General features: G+C 40.0%; 2 protein-coding genes across 2 annotated transcripts; one reads left to right on the top strand and one right to left on the bottom strand.

Annotated features, from left to right (window-relative positions):
* Positions 1-289: 289 nt before the first annotated feature.
* LOC125073281 (solute carrier family 2, facilitated glucose transporter member 8-like) lies at positions 290-11,971 on the bottom strand. Its single transcript, XM_047684041.1, has 13 exons — positions 11,160-11,971; positions 9,087-9,319; positions 8,641-8,763; positions 8,224-8,330; positions 7,657-7,759; positions 6,016-6,142; positions 5,414-5,691; positions 5,034-5,207; positions 4,638-4,927; positions 4,334-4,445; positions 1,885-2,074; positions 1,183-1,311; positions 290-624 (listed from the first exon to the last, which is right to left on the bottom strand). The coding sequence occupies exons 1-13, from the start codon at positions 11,233-11,235 to the stop codon at positions 326-328; spliced, it is 2,241 nt and encodes a 746-aa protein (XP_047539997.1). The 5' UTR covers positions 11,236-11,971; the 3' UTR covers positions 290-325.
* Positions 11,972-18,738: 6,767 nt separating this feature from the next.
* On the top strand, positions 18,739-23,313 carry LOC125073291 (chondroitin sulfate synthase 2). Its single transcript, XM_047684061.1, has 11 exons — positions 18,739-19,191; positions 19,524-19,874; positions 20,345-20,496; positions 20,790-20,942; positions 21,138-21,289; positions 21,364-21,469; positions 21,544-21,693; positions 21,758-21,958; positions 22,030-22,308; positions 22,678-22,861; positions 23,011-23,313. Exons 1-11 carry the CDS (start codon positions 18,924-18,926, stop codon positions 23,268-23,270), a joined length of 2,256 nt encoding a protein of 751 aa, XP_047540017.1. The 5' UTR covers positions 18,739-18,923; the 3' UTR covers positions 23,271-23,313.
* The last annotated feature ends 1,203 nt before the right edge of the window (positions 23,314-24,516 follow it).

The following is a 24,516-nucleotide window of genomic DNA, read 5'->3' as shown; positions in this document are numbered from 1 at the left end:
CGGCTTGTCACAGAGTCCGCCCCGCGCCCGCCCGCGTGTCACGGATGCAACAAATGTCGCTACACGTCCGACAACTTTCAATATAACTGTCACTTAAATAACTAGTCCTATTCCTGACGGAATTTCAAGCAATAACGTTTAGGGAAATATCGGATAGAATCCATTTCGACTTAAATTTCACGAGAAAGACAAATTATCAACTAAATCTGAAATAATTTCCTTAAATAATAATCAAATGTTGTTGCCCACGCCTTCAGTAAGTTTTTTTTTCATTTACTTTGTTGTTGGTCTAACTGCATTTTTATCAACAAAATGTAAAGATTAGTCATAACTCTAATCTTGTAACATTTGGTTGGTCGTGTAGGACTATGTCTTCTCGTGCTATTTTGGCTGTCTTAATGTTATGTTCTGAAGAAAAATAAAATATTCTGTATCCAAAACACTTTTGAATGTTACCCGTCTGTTGTGCCGTTAGTTTAAACGGCATACAATTACCGGCGGCCACGTGCGCGGCGGACAGCGCGTGCGGCGCGTCGCTCTTATTGGCGAGCACGAGCAGCGGCGCGCGCCGCCCGAACATGTCCGGGTGAGCGAGCATCAGCTCCAGCTCCTCCCGGGCCACCACTGCAACAGAACAGCACCAAAACAACTAATGTCGAACAACGTATTACTACTGTCATCGAAGTTTAAACGTTATATGGTAACTTTAAAAAGTAAATAATGACTTATGTTATTAAAAAAAAAACTTTTAAGACAAACTACTATTAAATCCCAGCAAAATGGGAAACGTTTAGTAGGTGTTATAAATACGCGGACGATACTGAGAGGAGGGTACCTACTTGTAAGCTGTATGTGTTGAATTAACATTTATAATAACAAGTTAATACAGTAATTAATAATAGAAATACAGCGGTAGATTAAAGATAATAAATTGAAAAAATATTGGTGTTGTATGGATTTTGGAAAAAAAATATTTTCAGATAAAATAATTTCCAAGGATGATTCTTTCTTCTTCTTCTTCTACCATGACCGAGTAAGTCTAGTTTATAGCAATTTTTTTAGTTGCCTACGTATAGCCAAGATGCCACTCCACAGGTTCACTATGTAAAGTCAAATAATATCTTACAAAATTGAGTGAAGCGTGATATCCTCTGTCGATGGAAATAAAGAGTCCGAACAAACCGAGTCGCAAGTGATCGGCCGAGTCGACGACGAAGATGACTGCGTGCGCGTGTCGGTAGTGGCGCTCCCACAGCGGGCGCATGCGCGCCGCACCCGACACGTCCCACGCGCTGAACGACACGCCGCCGCCTTCGAAATACGACGTTGGAATAAAAATTAAATCCCAAATTTAGATTTGCATAATCTAACTAATATGATTAACATCCAGCTTCTGTCGCCACGACTTCGTTCGCGAAGTAAAGCAAAGTAACTGTCCCTTCTGAAGTAGAAAAAATTTTCGAGGACGTAATAGAGGTGTTTGTTATCTTCCTGTAAACGTGATGATATATATGTTTCCATTACTTTGTAATTTATTTTTGCAGAATCTTTTAAATGTATGTATTAACTATTCTAGTTTCACTTATGTCTAGTGTCATCGAATAAATTAGTGGCGATGAGAGTCTTCCCAAAATATGTCGGGTAGGCCTTTATCACAAACGTACGTGAAACCGGAACATTCAATGATAATAATATAAGGATACTCATAGTTTAGTCAATTTACCTCCCAACTCCTCCTAGCTTAATATGATATTTGTAGTAGGATAGTTCCTTATCTTATTTAATAGCAAGAGTAAAATATAAGATCACTCTGTATTACACAAAAAACTTGTTTTTTTCTTTCCAAAAACATAATTGTATATTAATTAAATAAGCGCATCTCACTCTGAAAATGGTCCTGCTGGTGTCCGACTGTGGGCAGCGTGTGCGAGACGCGCTGTTCGGGCGGACGCATCGCGTTCAGTGTTGAGGTCTTGCCGCTGCTGTCCAAGCCCAGCACCAGCACCGTCACCTGCGTGCCGCCGCCTCCTATCCATGCTGACAACTTGTCCAGCAAACCCATGCTCGAATTATACTGAACAAAAATGTTGTACTCAGTAATATCAAACTTTAAATTGTCTATTTGTGTGAGTATCATTTGATGAACTTCTTTCTCTTTAGAAACTTATAATATCTATAACAAACCACTTATGCAGAGTAAGGATGGTTAGGAAATGACGACACTGCGACTTTATATCATAGAAATATTATGTAAATTATATGAACTTACGACCATTTCATTTTTTTAGTAACAAACTAAACCGGTTCAATCTTGAATAAATAATATTGTGATTTAATTTGTAAATTTTTGTTGGCTAATATTTTTTATAATTAACCAATTTTAACTCATTTTTTGGGAAAAAGCCTTAAGAACATATTTTGCAAAAAATTTACTTGTGTTGGTCACAACTGGACTAATTTAGTGTTCTCGAAGTTTCGTTAATGCGGATCACAAGCTTATGATGGATGCTTTAGTGTTTTCTGAAAATTACACGACGCTTTGCTAACTCTAATTAAAATAAAATACTTGTAATCTTTTTGTAATTCCCCACTAGCGAAGTCCTCGCGAGCTGCAGGCCGTCGCCGCGGCAACATCAATCACTGCGCACTGCACGCCGGGCGCCGGGCGCTAGCTCACCGTCACATATTTTCCCACTTCCCATTAACTCGGTTATGAACGTCCCGAGCTTAATTAGTTCCAGCGCTGCGATAAATTAACGTTAAATCACTTCTCTTCAGCATTCGTATGTTACGCTATTAACATCGTACGTTGGCCGACCGTTGCCATGGAAACCGATGAACAAACTAACTTCACTTTGACGCAGCTGACGCTATATTTTATCAATTTAAATTAATTTAGTAATTCAATTTATTTATATTAAATAATATATTTGGAGATTGATACTGATTTTGGTCGTAATTTGCTCGCAAACGGAACTACCAAAGCGCTAATAAAGCATTGACGATGTCAGAAGCTTGTGGGAGGGTACTGGTATATTCGCGGTCACTCGCCTTTGAGTGAGCAACTATTGCCATCATATTTCTTAAATATCGATTACATTATGGAATTATTTTGGAAATGTAATTTCTTTTGAGACAAATTCCGAATAATTGCTATCAATTGATTCAAACTTCACATAACCGACAAGAAAATCAATAATTATTTATTAGTTTACTCAAAGGAAATTACTTTAATCAAATATAAACAATGACGCCGGCACACCAAATAAATCCTGTATAGAAATTGACATACGACTTTAATTATATATATATTATATATATAGATATATACCAAGCTATGCGAGGCCTAGGCCTCGCATAGCTTGGTATATATCGAGTGCGAGATACAAGTTTTCTTTATCACCCGCACCCTACTTCTTTCTTTCATATGAAGAATAGCTTCTATTATATTATTAACTCGGCATCTTTACTATTTCAAATCTATCTTTACTATAAAAAAACCCAGCGTCAACTTTTGAACATAAATTAGTATGACTCAGAGCTATAAATATATTGAACTGAGATGGCCCAGTGGTTAGAACGTGTGCATCTTAATCGATGATAACGAATTAGGGTTCAAACCCAGGCAAGCACCACTGAAAATTTTCATGTACTGAATTTGTATTTATAATTCATCTCGTGGTCGGCGGTGAAGGAAAACATCGTGAGGAAACCTGCATGTGTCTAATTTCAATGAAATTCTGCCACATGTGTATCCACCAACCAGCATTGGAACAGCGTGTTGGAATATGCTCCAAACCATATGCGACTAATATTGTAAGTGTTTTGAACATTTTAGAGTCTTTCAACGTCTGTCTGCTACTTAAACTAAATTACAGCACGGTTGTTTGGTTTTAATTTCCCCTAAGGCGAGTACAAATACAAACAAACACAGATGTTTGTTTTTGATGACAACGTTTTCTGTATGTTCAATTGTCTGGAGATAATAATCAGGTCAGCAATTACTGTATATTATATATATATAGCGTTCTGCACAGATATGTTAGGTTAGGTGAGATAACATGAAATTATAGCTTAAAAGATAGGCGTGACCCATGGGGACGGCGACGCGTGAGGTGCGGACCTCACGTTTCCTATTTCAAACAGCCCTGAGAGCGGCAGCCGGGATACCCGTGCTGCCATATATAACTTTTCACTCCGGTATTTAATTTAATTTTCGTCAGATTTTCTAAAGAGGGATGCAAGGAAAGAATGTTATCGATTTAAGCGTACAAAAGACGCCGTAAAGAATGAAACGCTTATGCAAAAGTCGTCCCACACTCGCTCCTAATACCGACGGAATGTAGTCGGTGATAAAGAAGTAATCGCAGTCCCTCTCGAGGCCCGCGACGGCCTCGCCGACACTCACGCTCATGATTTTAAGCGACGACATGTTTATGAGCGGACTTTTCTTATTTAAACATTCTTCGGCATAAATGTATAGCCTCGTAGTGGATTCTATGTTACCCTACTTTTTTCTGTTGGTACGGACATAATATTTTGTACTCATATCATATATTAAAAATTAAAAAGGGTTATAATAAAATACTGGGCTATAAACAAATTGTATTCAAATCGTCCTATTCAAAGAGTATCACAGTTTCGTGCACATGGCGAGTTCACTGCACTTCGAGTCCGGCCCGTACTCGCAGTCGCTCGGCCGGGCGGGCCGGGCGGGGCCGACGGCGGCGTATATCTGCTCCGGCGTCCGGCCGCGCGTCTCCGGCACGAGCAGCGCCGCGAACAGCGCGTACGCGAGCGTGAGCGCGGCCGCCAGCGCGAGCGCGCCGCGCAGCCCGCCCGCCGCCGCCAGCGGGAACAGCGCCACCTCCAGCGCGTTGCCGGCGCAGCCGCCCGCCGTCACTAGCATCTGTGCGCAGCTGCGGTACTGTGGGCCGACGATTCCTTAACTCGATTACAATTATCGACTCCTGAGAAGATTGAAAAGTTGTGAGTTTTCATAAAGTTGTATCCGTGCGAGCTGCATATCCGACCTGATAGTGAAACATATCAGCGAGCAGCGCGTAGGGCGCGGGCTGCAGGCCGGCGGAGTCCGCCGCGACGGCGACGGCGATGGCGGCGGTGGCTCCGACCGCGGTCACGCCCGTGAGCACCGCCGCCAGCGCTAGTGCTGCGCCCGTCAACACCGCGCACACCACCAGGAGCGGCTATGACGCGGACCATTTTACTGTAACTTTTAGTGTTCAACAAACACAACACTCGTCCCTGAGAAGCGAGTCTGCTCGCTGGCATTCTGCTATTTAATTGTGATTCAATGTCAACCATTTACGTTATCTTATTACTAAAACTTTCTGAGGATCTTCCGACTTATCCCACATAAGTATAATAGCCCTTCAACCAAAGGGAGACTGACCCTTCGTCCGATCCTTTCGACGAGATACAGGGAGAGGGCCGACATCACGAGTTGGACCGCTCCGATGACGACGGCGTGTCGCGCCGGAGACATCAGCTCGTCGGTCGGAGCGGCGGCCGGCGGGGGGTGGCGGGGGCTCCCCTCTCGCTCGGTCTCGTCGCGCGCCAGCACGAACACTCGCTCGGCGTACTGCAGGATGGCGAGCACGCCGCAGGCCTCTTGCCCTATCACCGCTACGGCGCCGATTATGAAGGCGCGGCGTCTCTGCGGGTCGCTCACTGTCAAATTTGGATATTTAGAAATTTAAGCAAAAAAGATAATATACGAAATTGTAAATGTAATTATATTATATAAATATATCGAAATCTTCGTAAGCATGATATAAGCATAATTTTTCAAAATATTTAGGTAACTTAAGCCACATAATATGTTATAATTTTGTTCAATTACAAATATTAAATTTGAACATACGTTCGAAACGAATATGTACGCAAATACGTACGCAGAGAGTGATAAATATTAAATATTTTTCGGGAGCAAAGGTTACTCTAGGAATGATGACTTTTCGTAGTTCGCTTTAGTATGTTGAATACACAACGCACACATTTCTTTCGCGAGGCTCCAGGACGACTGGTCGCGCTCGGGCGGCGGCAGCGACCGCAACTCCGTCTCCAGAGCGGGGTCCGACACCGACACGCCGCGGAACCACGCCAGGGACACGTAGGCTTCCTGCAAGTTACTTCGGCTTGTAAAAACCTATAGTCTAATATAGCCAGTACTAAATATGCATTTAGAAGAACGCAAAACAAAAGGTAAACAAGAAACATATCTTATAAATAGTAAATTAACGTAACAGGATAACTATAATATTTAAATCTCCTATAATTGATGTGTAATAATAATTAAATGGGTGGCGCCATGAAGTATTCTACCGCTAAACCATACTTAGTACCGCTGTATTCCAGTTGAAGGCACGAGCGACAAAACATCCTGGTTCCCAAAGTTAGTGGCACATTTACGACGTGAAGAATTGTTATTAATTAAGACATACAGGTCCGTCTCATTGTCCCATCTAGTGACAGAAGAACCGGTTCATTTTCTTGATATAGAAAGAACATTAAGACGATCTCGTATAAAACGTGAATCAAAACAAAACATTAGGTAAACATTATGTAGATTAACACCAGCAATAAGTATTGCCTTTAATAGTCGCATTTATTATTTAAATATATAAACCATAATCGTACAATTATGTTAAACAGAATAATAACATTCGAGATTCATTGATTGTAGCCGCGGCGTTTAGTGTTAGTGAGAAACGACTTCATGCGCATAAAAGCTAAAACACCGATTGAATAAATTAAATAATATAATACGATAGCCATATGTCATGCGTGTTTACGTGTTTATTGATAATACATAAGATACGTATTGTTAACTTTTAAATAACTTATACTTTTGGTTATGTAGCCGAGATGGCCCAGTGGTTAGAACGCGGGCATCTTAACCGATGATTTCGGGTTCAAACCCAGGCAGGCACCACTGAATTTTCATGTGCTTAATTTGTGTTTATAATTTATTTCGTGCTCGTTGGTAAAGGAAAACATCGTGAGAAAACCTGCATGTGTCTAATTTCAACGAAATTCTGCCACTTGTGTATTCCGCCAACCCTCATTGGAGCAGCGTGGTGGAATATGTTCCAAGCCTTCTCCTCAAAGGGAGAGGAGGTCTTTAGCCCAGCAGTAGGAAAATTTACAGGCTGCTAATTCTAATGCTAATGATTTGGTTACGATCATACAATATGGCAAACGACTCGATTGATACATTTTTATAAATTGATTAATAATAAACGACAAGAGAGTTTATTATTAATAAACATACATATTTATAAGACGGGTGATGGACAAACATGGCACGTGGTTACAACAGGCAGTGGGCAGAATATATTATGTATGAAAATGTAATTGTACTTTACTGACGTACCTACTCTGTAATTAAAATGGTGGAAGAGAGTAACTACTACCGGTTCTTCTCGGTAGAATCATCTTTCCGAATCGGTGGTAACTGGTAGCTTTACATTTAATTCAACACTGTAACATGACAAGTCAAAAGCGCTTTTATGAGTCTACTTGAATAAGGTTTTTTTTCTATTTGATTTGTATTGTAAAGAAACATTCGCCAATATTTAACCACACTAAGTTTGCCGATAAAATAATATAATACTTAGTAGAGAAACGTATTACCTTCATTTTACCTTTGGCTGCCAGAAACGACGGGGACTCGGGAACGAACGCGAAGATCACGCAGTGCGTGACGGACAGGCCCAGGCACCACCACAATATTGTCCTGCAAAGCAAAATATAAAAAATAATTAATTTTAATTATTGAAGTTATAAAATATCTTTGTTCATGTTCGGCTTCTCCTATCGATATGAAGCTTCACTTGACTCTAATTATTACTTGAAGAATTCGTTATTAATGGAGAGACGATTAAATAGATAACCTTAGAAAGCACCTCACCTTACCTAAATTCAAAATAAAGCAATTCGTTAGAGCCGTTTCCGAGATACACGAAATAGATTTATATACAATTGCTCATTTAATGTTATAAAGTATAGTAAAAAAACTACGAAAAACGTCCGTTCACTTATGGCACGCACACGAATAAAATTTAGTTTAACGTTAAATTGCGTCGGTACCAGCTCCAAAAGTTGGAACTGATTTTAGTATTTATTTTAGAGGTTTGACCAACACATACTGTGGGCGTCTATTTCAATATGTAGGTAAAGAAAAATCCTTTCAAACTGTACCGGTGCGGTATCGCCGCGTCGGCCGCGAGGTACATGAGCAGGACGCCAAAATTATGAGCTAGCGCCAGCGCCGACACCGCAGCGCCTTGGTACTTCTTGCTGCACATCTGAAATTAATATTATATTATTATTTGCCCTATCGGTGTCTAGGAGACTACAAGAGTATAGACTGAAGGAGTTTATATTTTCAAATAAAAATATACACCAGGACAGTAGCAATTAGCTCCTTACTGGTAACGATTAGAAATATGCCAAAGAATTAAGTAAAGCGCTGCATCTCGACGCGTTGTTTTCATGTGCAAACAAAAGATTTTTTTGTTAAACGCTTACATTAATTCATTACTTTAAAATAAAAGCTTCAACCATACTTCATCAGGAATGGTGATGATTGTGATGTATAAGTGTATTGGTGATTACTTCTCGGGCCAGCAAGGGAGCGAGGGCCCAGGCCGCGGCGCCGCCGAGTCCGGCCGCCACGCGCGCCACCACCACGCACCACGCGCCCCCCCACACGCTCGCTAGCTTGAGGGACCAACAAACCTGTAACATGTTATTTTACTGTTTGTTAATCGACAACATCACGGAAACGAATACATTCCACAATATGAAAATGGCATATTCAAGTAACATTGTAATCACATAAAAATATATGTCGTAACAGTCTGTGATCATGTTATAAATAATTCATTAAGTGTTCCCTTTTTGTATTTGTGAGTTGATTTCTCAATATTTCATACTGTTTTTCTATAAAAACAAAATATAAATTACTATTTAAAAAAAAATAAGATGCGATAAATTGATAACTTATCGTCTTCTTATAAAGTTTGATTAAACGAAACAATATTTATGTAAGTCGTACCGACCACGAAGCAAGAAGAAGTAGCGATGAGCGCCGCCTTCCTTCCAGCGTCCAGAGCGCGGGCGCTGAGTGGGACGCCCACCAGAGAAGCTGTGAATGTGGTCACGGCCGCGATCACGGCGCCCCGACCAGCCTCCTCCCCGCCCCCCGAGCCAGCCGCGTCCGCTGCGCCGGCCTCCCCGCTCGCCAGAGACACCCAGCCCAGTGCCAGCCCGAACGACATCGTGGGGACATTGACTAGGAGAAGAGAAATATGATTTATTTATGGAGGCGAAAATAATTCTTACACTGACCATAACGTTTAAGTGTACTATTTATGTATACTGAGGTATTGTTTGGTTGCAAATACAGATCACTATTAATTTAAATTTTATAATGTGGTGTCTCCTCTTCGGCACGAAACGCCGGAAACGAAATATGTATCTAGTTGTTCTCAGTCAAATAATTTTATATGTTCTCATCCAGCTGCGGCTACTTCGTTGTCAAATTGCATTGCGATCGGTTCAATAGTTCATACATGCTGTGGCAACAAACAAACAGACTTAACTTACATTTATAATATATACCTATAACACAAGCAATATATGCCACGAGTAGGTACTTCGCGAAATCTTAAAGGAACAAGAACCAATAACATCCACATGCACTGTATTGCATTAATTCAATGAATGCTTTGCTTTTCTTAAATTGTAATCGTTGATTCGTTTATTTGCACTTCATTAGCTCAGCAGGCGCCTATTTTATTTGTTTTAAATAAATCGATCAAGCTCCGATAGTCAAGGCCAAGTACACGCTATACAAACGTCTGTTGCAATGATGAACTCGCAGAATATTTGTCGAAAAAAATTTTGTAATTCGGATGTGATGAGCAAATACACTAAATACATGTTGAGACTAAAGCCCGAGCAAACACGGCAGACACGTGTTATGTCTAATAAGGCTTCGACTGTCAGCGGACTGCCGGCGGGGGCCGAACTTTCGGCTCGAGGAAAAAACAATTGATACGAAACGACCCGAAGATTTAAATATGTTTCGTCGTGCCTGTCACAAGAGAAGTATTTCATTGCAATATATTCCTTACATAGATAAAACCGATGGCTTGTACGCAATCGTAAGGGTATCAGGTTACTACACAACGGTTACCAAGCGTGCAGTTCGATTACGTGTGCATCATTTGAAAGCCGCGCCGCCAAACACTACCTAACTATTACATTTGAGCCGAAGGTACACCCGGTAAAATTAAAATTCGAACTAATTTAAAATACTCGTAAAGAAAACGTATAGTACACAAAGGAATTAGACACGCGGCACGAAAACCGCAAAGTATTCCTATCAATTAAAATTTGGTTTGCTTTGAACAATGATTCGATATATTTAACGACGTTGATTATTATTCCTATTAATCAACGTCGTTGTAAAAATTTACAATGAATTACCTATTTAATAAAAGCTTTAATGTTCAATGGATTATTTGTTAAATATTGGCAGTCTGGACTTTATGTCTGAGACATGAGAGCGTTGACGATGACGACTTCGCTACTCTGGATTGCTACTAAACTTTGAGGATTCTCCTACCGTATTGCCCGAGTAGTCTGTCTGACAAGTGTAGGCTACCTCACGACGTTTTCATTCGACGCTAATTAAGAGATAAATGATACCAATTGAACACATGGAATTGGTGCACGGCTGGATTTGAACCTGCGATCTTATCTAAATCATCACGTATTACTACACGATTCGTCTCGGAAATGAAAACAACAAACAATTTCTATGTCTTCTTAGTTTTTCCTAAAAACGAATTCTGCAGAGATAATACCGCGCACGCTGAGTGGTGATAACACTTAGATTACGATTGCCTTAGGTTCAAATTTCCATATGCTCGATATTACTGACCTACCTACCTGTAGTAAGTTATGTGTTGTATGCGAAAGGAAAAACAAAGATAGCAATTTTTTTTAAAACCTTGGTGGATATTATCCAATCCATACTGATACTAAGCCCTCATGTGGATGAAGCTCCAAGTTGTTAAACTAGCAGTGAATATATAGGTATATTAGAATTTTGCAATTAGACTTACTCAAAAATACCAGCAGAATCTGATTGACCGCTCCTCGGACGTTGGCCAGCAGCGCCCAGGGGCTCTTCACAGTCATGACACTTTCTCACTAATAAGTCTATTGTAATAGTTTTTGCAAATCTTTTTTATCTAATTATCACGTAACTGAGTACAATTTAAGTTGATAAGACAATTCTGTTCTATATATTATTTAACGTTATTATCGTGGTGAGCGCGCGCCCTACCAGCAGGAGTCCGTGCTGGCAATGCGTCCCTTCGACGCACGCCGTGGTATAAACCGCGCGCCCGCCCATTGACAGGACGGAATCGTTATAGAGTCGCATCCCGCGGTCGCAGCTCTTTGGCCAGTCATCGCTGTATTTGTTATACTCGAACACCTTTCTCGTGCAATCGTCGAAAGAATAACTCATTAATTATTTAGCAACGTAAATGAAAATTATCGATCTCTAAGAATATACTCGTGTATTATTATTTTCTATTTCTTATTTTATTTATACTTTACAAAAGTATTTATAAAATAAGCGAGTATTTATAAATTAGCAAATCGAGTAATTATATTAAGCACATTCAAAATTCGACACACAATCACAACCCGTGACCGACACACTCACGTGACCTATTATGATTAAACTTATACAAGTCTCTAGACATCGAGTTCGACTACTAGTCGCCTTATTAAATAGTACAGAGAGCCGGTAAATAAAATACTCTTTATATGAAACGAAATCAAACAATTTTTCTCTCCAGCGAAATCACGACTATACTCGTGTGCGAAACACTGGCGCTTCTACCAATTTAAACATGGAACTTATTATTTTATACAAGCAAGATGTTGAGAGTACTGACTGAGTATCGCGTAAATAGCTAACATCGCTTCTGTGTATTTCCAACTCTTAAGTTGCAATAATAAGTACATATAATATAATATATTCGTAATCACATAATGCTCGACACGAAACGTGACCGCGCTAAAAAATTCACATATAAAATAATTAAGTACTTGGAATCTACAACATATTTTTGTAGTTTTCCATAAAACTGTGATGTCTATGTACTGCTGTCATAAAGAGGAGTGACCTGGCGTTAATGTACGCACGTGTACGGCTGTAGGCGAGACAGTCGCAGGGATGATATTAATATTTAATGTTGATTAATGTTTTTGGTAAAACTACTCCTAGTTTTACAAACATCAACCCTTTTATTTGAAAATCAAAATACAACGCAGATATATTTGTCAATAACTAAGTGTTCGGAATGTAAACAAACAGCCTGGGCCTCTCGTGCTCGGTACTTTGTAAATATTACGTAAGGATTTACTTATTGAATAGAGTCATATTTTTTAGAAGTTTAGAGTGAATGAACGAGTTAGTGGATGAGACGAATGAATGAACGCTATGGTAAGAGGCCACCTTCGCCCAAAACCGCCGGCAGGGTAAGAGATATTAACCACTTTTTACATCGTCAATGGAAACAAAGACTTCGGGTCCCGGAACACAACGATACTAAGTATTATTGTTTAGCAGTAGAATATGTGCTGCGTGGATGTCCAGCATTGCCATCCTTTAAACCGGAACACGATAATTCAAAGTAATGCTATTTGGCGGTAGCATATATGTTGAGTGGGTGGTATCTGCCCCAGACGGGCTTGCAGAAATATCTACTACCAAGGAATTAGTGTAATTTAATTTTAATTAAACTTCTATTCTCATTGATTAAATTGCTGTCACGATCCGTACGTAATAAATGCAATAATAATATGCATTTATTCCAGAAGTCACATCTTTGTTTGCAAGACCCGGAATAATTTATAAACAAACAAACATATCAGTTCCTCTTCCATTTTGGGAACAATTCAACTTCCATATACTACGGAAGATTATTCAAGTAGCGTTGTACTCGTAATCATTCCATTCACCATCAGCAACGAGCAACAGCAAGTAAAAATGTCGACTCTATTGCTCTTCGAAAGATTTTTGACCTCCCTAATATTGATGCGAGGTGGAAACGACACAAATACGTATTGATTGTAATAGTAGAATAAAATACGAAACTCGTTTGTCGAGACTGGTAATAAGCTGATCATTTACTCGCTAACAAAAAATATATTTTAATATTCCAGAATAATTATTATTTTCTATAACATTTCACTCCCAATCTAGTGAAATAATTGCAATTTGCAATTTTCAAATAAGTATATAAAAGTACGATTGTGTGTATCGTTTATAACTCTTGAGCACAGAGATGATAATGTTAGACATTGGAAGTGAAACAATTTCCTTTTAATAATATTAATTTTCAGCACGATAACGATATTTACGGGTAGACATTATATTACGAATGTTTAACCAAACAAGTATTCTCAACTCTCATTGTCTAATGGAAGACATCATGCACTGGACCAATGTCTTCGCATACTTCCTGAAGCAATTAGCAAGAACTGAAACCAACTGCTGAAAATCCATCACTAAGAATATATTGATAACAAGCCCAGGATTTTTTCTTACCTTAACCAGCCACTTTTCTTAAAATATAAGTAATCATTGAAAATTCTAGAAATATGCAACATGTCATCTGCAAGCTTCACAGATAACGCAGTAAAAACATTGTGGCCTCGTGATTTGGCTTCTAAATATGGGTTATGGAGGCGGTATACGATCAAGAATCAATTGTTTTAATTTAAAATTTTATTCCATCTATTTAAGTCAGAAAAGTTTGGAACATTGCTATAAAAGCGGAATAATTGCTTAGCTTCATAAAACCCCGCTGCGTGAGCACCGGTCCGACCCGCGCGTAGATTATGGTGAGTTCATCAGTATAAGATACTGCAACAGAATCCTTCGCGCAAGTGTCAACAACAACTGTGCTTCCAAGGATTCTTTCTGTATGTCAGATTTAATGTGTAGAAGAAGTCGCATCGCGTCGGGGCAGGTTTCTAGTTCATAATAATATCGTCACCGATATTGCGCTTGAAATGCGAAACAAGTACGAGACTAGTTTGTAAACTGTGTCATACGTTCGGGTATGTCTCCAAGCTCGTCAAACGATATTAAAACTAGGAGTTCCGTATTAATTGTAGGTAATAATTAAACTCCTTGATGATTTATTAATTACATTATATAATTTATTTATTTTTATTCGCTTACTTAACATTTCTATGTTCAACAGTTCGTTTGTTAAATTCAAATTTATTGTTATTAGCGATCTTAAAATAAAGTTTTAGAGTCACGGGTAGCAGCGCCCCACTTAAAGAAGCGGCCAAGTGCGAGTCGGACTCGCTCATGAAGGGTTCTGTAGCAGCAAGTAACATAATGTAAAAGTTCTTGATGTTCGTTGTAACTTTGACCGATGTTTTAATAATAGTGTATCTTTTGTAAATTAAGTTATTGATAAGTAAACATTATAATTAGATACCTAAATGATGGGATTTAGATCAAACAATATGCGAAGTCAAAGTCAAAGTCAAAGTCAAAAATCTTTATGCAATATAGAAGTGTATACACTTGCTTATTGATTGTCAAAAATCTATCACCGGTTCGGAATTTAGCACCTCAGACCTGAGAAGAACCGGCGAAAGAAACTCAGCGGGATATATTTTTTTTTTTTTTTTTACCATTTTCCGTGTACAATGAAAATTATATTTTAGTTATTTGAAACAGCCTGGAGGCGATCATTTCATTCCCAAGGTGTGCAGTCAACTAAAAAGTCATTAGTGTTGTAATATCCTTTAGCACACAAACGCTCTTTAACGATTTTTTTAAATTTTATAATTGAATAATTTTGAACGTTTTCTGGGATCCTGTTGTAAAAATGTATACATTGCCCCAAAAAAGAGTTACTAACCCTGTGTAATCGGGTACTTGGAGTAACAAGTTTATTCTTGTTCCTAGTGTTAACAGAATGTACGTCACAATTTCTGGGAAAATCATTTATGTTTTTGCGTACATACATAACATTATCAAAAACAAATTGAGAAGCGACAGTCATTATTTTAATTTCTTTAAATTTACCTCTTAACGAATCTTTTGTAGTACAAAAATATACTACAAAAGATTATAAGTATTAATGTCAGCTGCATTACCCCAGAGTAGGATGCCATACGACATTATACTATGGAAATAACTGAATTACACAAGGCGAGCCGTATCCACATCCGGCGAGCCCATATAAGCTTGTGACAGCTAAACATGTCAATAGGCACCTATTATTAGAAAATAATAATTCACGGGTTATGCATAAGGTTTATGTTTATGAAATTAAAAGTTTTTTTTTTTATATTTGAGTTCATTGAATGAAAGATAAATTGCGGTTTGCGATTTATGACGTATGAAAAAAAACTACTTACTAGATCTCGTTTAAACCAACTTTCGGTGGACACATTTTACCACTTTGTCTCTCGCACAAGCTATTCAGTTTAGAAAAGAATGAAATTAGAAACCTCCATATCAGTTTTGAAGACCTATCGATAGATTACCACACGAACGGGTTTGATAAAATAAAAAAAATAATTTGTATTCTAAGTATGGGGAATGCCCAAAATTTATATTTTTTCATATTTTGTGTGAAAATCTTAATGCGGTTTACAGAATACATTTGCTTACCAAGTTTCAACAGTATAGTACTTATAGTTTCGGAAAAAAGTAGCTGTGACATACGGAAGGACAGACAGACATGATGAATCTATAAGGGTACCGTTTTTTGCCTTTTAGCTATGGAACCCTGAAAATTGCTTAATGCTGTCTCGATGTATTATAGTATACGCTGTACCTTGTTTATTACTTGGAGAGGGAATAGTTTAATATGTATGTTTATGATGTTGATAAGGAAGCTAGAAAAGAATATAAGAAATAAATAAAAGGGTGACTTACATATTATATTAGCGACGCGATAAACATACTCAACGCTACGTAGTTTCCTCGTGCGCGGCATTTCCCGCGATGAGGAAGGTAAATCTAAGACACAACTCGACTGATCGCCGTGCTATCTTAAAATCGCACTTACATTTCATTAAGTATTATTATTACCAGCAATACAATAACATACAATTGATGGGCTCTTCACACTAAAATAACTAATCCCATCAAAAACATAAATGTAAAAATGAGAGCCAAGTTAAATATTATGATATATACCTTGGTTGTTGTCTTCAACGTCAAAAGAAGTGAGATCTAAATTTGTGCCAAGTTAAATAGTCCTTTCTGAAATTTATTTATAACTACATAAAATATAATTTCTTCTTATAACTTGGGGTAATATATTGTTACCTAAGGTCTGACTTGGCTAGTTCTTATATGACGGCTATACTCATAAGTAATAAAACGGAAATATTTGGATTTAAAAAACTTAAGGGTGGTATTCAACTTGTTATATATTCACGTGAAGACATTAAAATCCACATTAAGACCGGCTGTCATAAGTTTTGATTGCTGGTTCTTACATCATTTTTTTTATTACAGTTATTACAGGAACTAAGTATATAAGTGTTCCTATAGACCCAAAAAAATGAAAAATTATAATAAAATGATAAAAAATTACCAGTTTTTTCCTTTATATTGGCCTAATTATCTACCTGCATGCCAAATTTCAACTTTCTAGGTCACCTGGAAGTAGGTTATAGTTTTGATCTATAGGTCAGTCAGTGATAAAAATGACGATTTTTAGACGTTAATATCTAAATAACCATTTGAAATGCGTTTATGAAATTTGGAACACATATGTATTTCGCGAGTCTCAATATATGAGCCAAATTTGATACATTTATGTCAAAAAGTTTTTGAGTTATGAGGAGGTCAAAAGTGGCTCCAAATGGTTCCTGTAATATTACACACGGTGCTGCTCGCCAGTTCTGTTACTAGAATTTGGCTGACACGCTACCGCGTGTCTAGATTTAAACAATCTAAAGGCGCTAGAAGCCATAAATCTTCTTAACTTTGCAGAGAGAGCATACGTTTGCTAATTATTAAATAAATCGTTTGGATCCAATAATCTTAGTGTCTGAAATTTTTAAAACATGATGTCGATAGAAAAATCAGGAGAACTATAAATTGTATTTATTGTTCCAACAGTTAAAAAGCTAACTTCACACACGTGTTAACAATCCCTGTACCGTTAATGCGTCACAAATGATGATATTTTAAAAGAAAATAATTTTTTTCACACATAATATAAAAAATAACTAAACCGAAACCTATTATGTGTTCACAAATTACAAATTAATTATAATTTTAAAATTACTACAAGATTGCATAAATCGTTGCTGTGGCCAAAAAGAATGATAAACTACGTCTTCACTTCTGACATTTCGATAAAACAATACATTTACAGAAGATCTTATTAATTTATTTCAGACTATTCGACTCGATTCCTTTTGAAATCTGTTATTTCTGAAGTAAATTAATTGCGTTTGAAATTAGTTTATTTTCTGCTTAGATAGTTTACCCGTTATATTGTAATTCTGTCTTAATAGAATTTTATTGAAATTATTCGAGCCGGATACGTTTTAGAGTAAAAGGTAAACACACTAAAGAGATAAAAAACGCTTTGATCGTGATAATGCAGATTATTATTCGAATGTTTTAGTTAAATAAAATATATCGGTATGTTGAATATTTGAACAAACCAAAAGAACTATTTGACAACAAATTTCGTCCATAGCAAGTATTAGTTTAGGAACGTCAAACAATGTTTTGCGCGTATTTAAACGAAGACAACTGTATAAAAAATAGTTAAAAGTTAAATAGAATCTAAATTGTGTTAATTTTGTTAATTAATTAAGGATAATATACTTTGTGACACTAAAGCTTAACCAAAATTAATGGCGTTATTTTTTATTATGTTGCTACACTTACCAAAAACATAGACAAATTATATTATATTATGATACATGCTGCTGCTGTCGGTGGCTTTTCTATAGGCATTTCAATTTTACGTAGGATTTGTAAATCTTTCTAATAAAATTCAAATTTGAAAGATTTACAAATCCTACGTATATTAGATCCAAATAGCATTAAAATGAAAGTCAGCATTCGCTTTGAAATTCGCCGAGAAGGCTCAACGGTTATATCGCGTGCATCTTAACCGATGATGATGGTTCTAACCCAGGCAAGCACCACTGAATTTTCATTGGCTTAATTTGTGTGTATAATTCATCTCGCACGGTGGTAAAGGCAAACATTTATAATTTGATTTGGATTTTCGAATTATTGACGCCAATACACACTAATGTCAGGTAAACTGTCTACAGGTCAGTTCAGTGGAACAGAATGAGTAATAATATAATTAATTAATTTATGTATAAAAATATACTATATTCTTTATTTCAAAATTGAAGTATGTCCAAATTATAATAAGCCTACGTGCGTTTAAATAATTATTAACGATATTAATATAAATAACAAAATTAAACTAAAGAAAATTATTGCAATTTATAAGATTTGAATATTACAATTAAATTCCATGCATTGTGTTTCGAGGATATAAAACCTTATGCCCAGCCGTGGCACTGTCAATATTATATTGACATTCCTAACTGTCATAGACGCAACATGTGTCTGCAACCTGCAGACTGCAGCGCCAGCCGTCAGTCAGCATAGAAATGACATTGACAGTGACAGACGACATTATATTTCCTTGTGCGGTATCGAGTATCGTATATTTTATTGCTGCACTATTTTTTGGTTAAACGTTGATAGGTTTTTTTTACTGTTATCGTACGTTATCTGATATCATAGGCATGTCGATGTGAATTCTTTTGTATGAATAATCAAAATGTTTTCACGCTACGTAGTGTCGCAAGTAAAGCATAATTCTTACTTTCTCGTGGGATTAGGGATAGGGCTATGGCTAGCGTTAGCGACGGTACCATTAGATGAAGAGGTGACAGCCTGCGAGCCAACAGTGACAGTAGGGGCGCCAGACGAGTTTGAGCCACATCGTGAGGAACGTCCGCTGGGTCCCGCGGGCCAGGCGGGGCGCAGCGTCCAGCGCCCGCGGTATTACAGCACTGAGCTGGGTATGCGAGGAGGATTGCTTGCAGGTTTGTAGGAGTTAATAAAATGACTACAATACCTTATTAACTGAAATTGTATGTTATAGCTTTTGAAACAAATAGACTTTTATAGTTTAGTAGTCAATATGCCAACAAGTAGAAAGATTATTAATAATTAACTGCTCTTTATATTGTTTATGTCAAATAATTAAAAAAAACATTTCTTTGTTTTTGTGAAAAAGATCACATAATTGTCATTAAAGTGTTTTTTACTGGCATGTTAAGTATATGTGTTGTGGTGTTTATTTGTTTTCTTCTAAATATTATTATTCATTCTACACTACTTCTTTTAAAGTAAAATAGTTTTAATAATGTTTCAGGGGTCCTCAGTTCTGAAGATGTTTTAGAAACCCGAGCAGCTGCACTCAACCAAACAGCAGCACGCCTTCAACCTGCTCTTCGATTCTTCATCACAGCGAGTGCTTTACAAGCTGCTCCAGGACGAGCAAATGTCGTTGGCTTCACTGACACCAGAGAAATGCTCAAACCATTTCATGCACTGAAATACCTCGCTGATAATTATTTAGAAGAATATGATTTCTTCTTTTTGGTGTCGGATACATCATTTGTAAATTCACGCCGTCTGACTGAGCTTGTGTCAAAACTAAGTGTCAGTCAGGATATTTATATGGGTACTATTGCCGATGATGACACACATTACTGCACTCTAGGTGAGTTAAAGTTTAATATACAAATTAAAATTTTACAGAATATACATAATAAGTATTTAAGGACTGGTGAGTCAATCCTTAAAGTTGAAATTGCCAAAAAAAATTCTATATTATTAAATATAGAAATTTATATTTAATTTTTATATTATTAAATGGACGATGTAAACTTATATTCAGGGACTTAAAAAACGGAATTCATAACAATAAAATAACATTATAATGGTATCAGTACCTCAACCAAGACATTGTTTTCAATCTTTTGTATAACATTTTATGAGTATCTGAACGGAATTATGACAGTTTTGACCGTGTGTTGATAGTCAGGACAATATTTTATATTAGTTTGCATATTTATTGCTTTAGTGTCAATCACTTAGACAAAGAGAAGAGCAGCAAAACAAAGTCAGTCAATGTAATTTTAAAAATGAGATCCTTTTCTGGAAATAAGTTGAAGTAAAATCTACGTTTAGAGGGCGGCATCCTGCTGTCGAACTCGGTGCTGCGCGCCGTGCACGGCGAGCTGGACTGGTGCGTGCGCAACTCGTACTCGCCGCACCACCACGAGAACGTCGGGCGCTGCGTGCTGCACGCCGCGCACCTGCCCTGCGCCGCCGCCGTGCAGGTAGCGCGCGCGCCTCGCCCGCCGAATTAGTACGAGATCCGGCTGCAGAATCAGTGTACCCATCGAGTGTTTGCTAAAAACCAAATTTTTGCATATATTTATGATTAGGAGAATTTATATCTACCAGGTTGCCTTTCAAAATTTGGCCACTAGTATTTTTAATTAAATTATTAATAATTCTTATTCCTTATTATTTATTTCATTGACTTGTTTTTTCAATAAAATGTCGTCCACTTTATTGATCACGCGGGATCCTAGACTATATCTACTTCGATGTCTTCTGGCTTCGACAGGGCGAGAACTACGTCTCCATGCCAATAGAGGGCATCGCGGAGCCCGAGGGAGGCGTGAAGAGAGCCCTGGTGGAGGCGCTCGCCGACGCAGTAGTGGCGCACCCCGCACTGGAGCCCGAGCACTTTTACCAGCTGCACGCTTTCGTATCGCGAGTAAGAAAATGACTATCTCGATTCTAATTCACATTTCGGTTAGTGATACAACCGACACCAACAACGGTACATATGTACGGTCAGGCTCTCACAGAGTTTAACCATTAAATATCACAATAATACTCGAGTATCAACGGAGCTTATAATAAGAGTTTTATTCGTACGACTGCCGTTTAAGCCAATAGTGTCGCGCAGGTGTACCTCGAGCGCGCGCAGGCGGCCGCGGCCCGCGAGCGCGCGCGCGCCGCCCTCAGCGCGCGCCGCCACCCGCGCGGCTTCCGCAACGCGTCGTGGCCGCCCGCGCTGCGCGACGACGCGGGCCTCGCGCCCGCCGCGCCGCCCTCCAGGTAACTTGCGAGGTCCCCCCCCTTTTCCGTTCCACGTTTGTGTTTAGATCGGGCTCACACGTCGTCGCTTTCAGGTTCGATCACCTTCGCTGGACCCGCTTCAACCTGACGCACGCCTACATGCCGGACGACCACCGCGCGCTGGCGCCGCTCTCGTCCGCGTACAGGGAGGCCGTCGACGTGAGTTCCGATCGGAGCGTCGGAGTCTCGTCTCCGTATGCGTCGTCGCATTACAGCCTCTCGTCCTCGCACAGCTGATCGTGGAGGAGGTGCGCGCGTGGGCGGCGCGTCGCTGGGGGGTGGCCGCCGGAGCCGACGCCGTGGTGCTGGAGGAGGGCGCCTGGTGCTGGGAGCCGCCGCGCGCACTGCGGTACCGCCTGCTGCTGCGCGTGCCGCGCGCGGAGGTGCGTACGCGACCCCCGCCCCGGCGGACGCGGCCGGCGCTCGCTCACGTGTCGCGTTGCGCAGGGCTCGAGCGCGCTGGTGCAGGTGGAGGCTGCGCGCGCGCTGGGAGCGGCGCGCCTGGCGCCCGCGCGCTACGTGACGGAGAGCGCGCGCGTGCTGCTGCTGCTGCCGCTGCCGGTGCCGCACGCGGCCGCGCTGCCCGCCTTCCTGCGCCGATACGAGAGCGTGTGCCTGCAGCGCGACGCCAACACCGCCCTCACCGTCGTGAGTGACCCGAGTGCTCGCCCGCCGACTCGCGGGCTCGAGTCGGAGAATAACGCTGAGTCGCACCGCAGGTGGTCGTGCCGACGAGCGAGAGTCCGTCGGCGGAGGAGGACGCGGCGTTGGCGGCGGCGCGCGAGGCGCTGCGTGCGCTGGGGGAGAAGCACCGCGGGGCGCAGCTGGAGGTGCTGCTGGGTGCGCGCGGGCCCGTGGAGGCCGACGCGAGCGAGGCCGAGCTGCAGCAGTACGCGGCGCGCGTGGCGCTGACGACGGCGATGCCGCGTCTGTCGCGCGACGCGCTGTTCCTGCTGTCGCTGCCGCACATGGAGTTCACCGAGGATTTCCTCAATAGGGTAGGAGGCGCTCCGACGACATTTTATGGCATATATGTATAGCAATCTTTTATTAACATACAACACTAAATAAAAAAAAGGTATTTTAATATATTTTTGTTTGGTTTTATCGGAATCATTCAGCAACTGTCGCTATCGATATAAATTATAATAGCTTATAGTTCGATACAAGCTATAAAATATGTCTAGATGTTTTTTTCTGTTAAGTCTGAACTTGAATACATGTGTACATTTCAAAAAATTCTACAAACAAGTTTGTAATAGATATGATGATATATTTATTAAATGAATACAGTAACATTGCTACTAAATACATCCCGTACGTGGGCCGTCAGTCGAGCCGGATAATAAGAGAGAGTGGTGCGGCAGGTGCGCATGAACACGATCGCGGGCGAGCAGTGGTTCCTGCCGCTGCCGTTCGCGCGCTTCGCGTCGTTCGCGCACCCGCAGTTCGCGGACGCGCACGGCGCGCGGGCCACGCTCGACACGGGGCGCTTCCAGTCCCGCGCCGCGCCGCTCGTGCTGTCCGCCACGCGCCGCGACTACGACGACGGTGAGTCGCAGATTCGACAGCTACGGATGCGAATCGACACCGAAGTTCTATCGATCGAAATCGATCGGCGAAAGAAACCGGGGAAGGGCCTTCCATCGCACCCGACCGAAATCGCTTCGATCGTCCGACAAGTTTTACCGTGTGCGCAGCGATGCAGGCGTGGGCGGCGCGCGGGGGCGCGGCGGCGCCGGACGCGGCGGCCGCGCTGAGCGCCGCGCCGCTGCGCGCCGTGCGCGCGCCCGAGCCCGCGCTGCTGCTGGCGCCGCGCGGCGCGCCGTGCGCGGGCGCGCGCCCGGCCGCGCTGCGCTGCCTGCGGCGCGAGCGCGCGCGCGGCTTCTCGGCGCTGCAGTTGGGCGCGCGGCACTCGCTCGCCAAGCTGCTGCTGCAGACGCAGGCCGAGCTCGCTTGACCGCTCCGATTGCGTCGAGATAATAAAAATGTTTCGTACTCTTCGACGGCTTTTTATTTAGTTCCGTTTCGAAATTATTTTATTTTTTTTATTTAGTCATACGATAACTTCTGGATCTCAGGTTGAAGGTAGATCGTCCCGATACCGACGTGCCGATGTATTTATTAGAGAGACACCCTGCACGCATTTTACTCGATGTAGGAAACTCAGTATTGCGTCGTCGTATATCGTCGGGGTACAATCGCAGAATAATGACAACAAATATACGGGTTCAATAGATTATTCTACTAATTTTGAAAAAATACTTCAAAATGTTAATTTTCCTTGTAAAAAACCACAAAAAATATATTTCGGCGAAATAAACACGCTTTCTTACCGTAAATTAAAATAAAATTTTAAGCCATTTTTATTCCCCTTTTTGGTGATGTCACTGTCCTGAAAACAACCGTCGCACAGTGGACCGAAATTCAAGACTTAGACATGAAAAAATATATAATTTAATTGAAAAAAATAATTACAGAAATGAATTCTACTGTCAAATAGAATATTAAATTGATCTATGACTCTTTTGCATCTCATCCGGTACTGCGATATTTTGCGATTTCGGAGATATAGATATTTCTTTTAAATTGGTCAATAGTTGGAAATCGGTTTCCACAAAATATATCAGAAGACTTTTAAAAAAATTCTAAATATTATAAACAGGCAGTAATAAATTCTTTATTTACATTTGAATGTTTTGTTGACTCGAGAAGTGACTGCACGCTTATACGACTAGAAACTACTTCTGAAATTGGGTTAAATATTTCAACTGATAATTTACCAATTATACGTGGGATAGCAAATGGTGGAGTTCAACCTTTAGGGAAAACAAATTTTTTATTACGTTTAGACTCCGTAGAAGCAAACATTATGGCATATGTGGTTGCTAACAATTTTCTACATACGCAGATGTTAGTAGGGCGAAATTTTACTGAGTTACCTAATGTGATTATTACAAAGACAGAAGACTCACTAAATATATTGTCAAAGATTAATAATGACGATTTAACTTGTTTAGAACCAGAAATTAATGTGAAATATAGATGGTATGTGTCTTTTGATTGTGAAGTAGATAAAATAAATTTAATAAAGTGCTGTAGTAATGAAATAGTAGATGCAACAATTTATATAAAAGGTGGTTATCGAAACGTTAATGATAAAGAGTATTGTATCCAAGAGTGGTAAATGCCAAATCAGTGTAATA

The sequence above is a fragment of the Vanessa atalanta genome, chromosome 24 (genome assembly GCF_905147765.1).
Source record: "Vanessa atalanta chromosome 24, ilVanAtal1.2, whole genome shotgun sequence".
In the NCBI taxonomy this organism is placed as follows: Eukaryota; Metazoa; Arthropoda; class Insecta; order Lepidoptera; family Nymphalidae; genus Vanessa; species Vanessa atalanta.
Note: the sequence above shows the minus strand (reverse complement) of the source record. Positions and strands in the feature narration are given on the sequence as shown.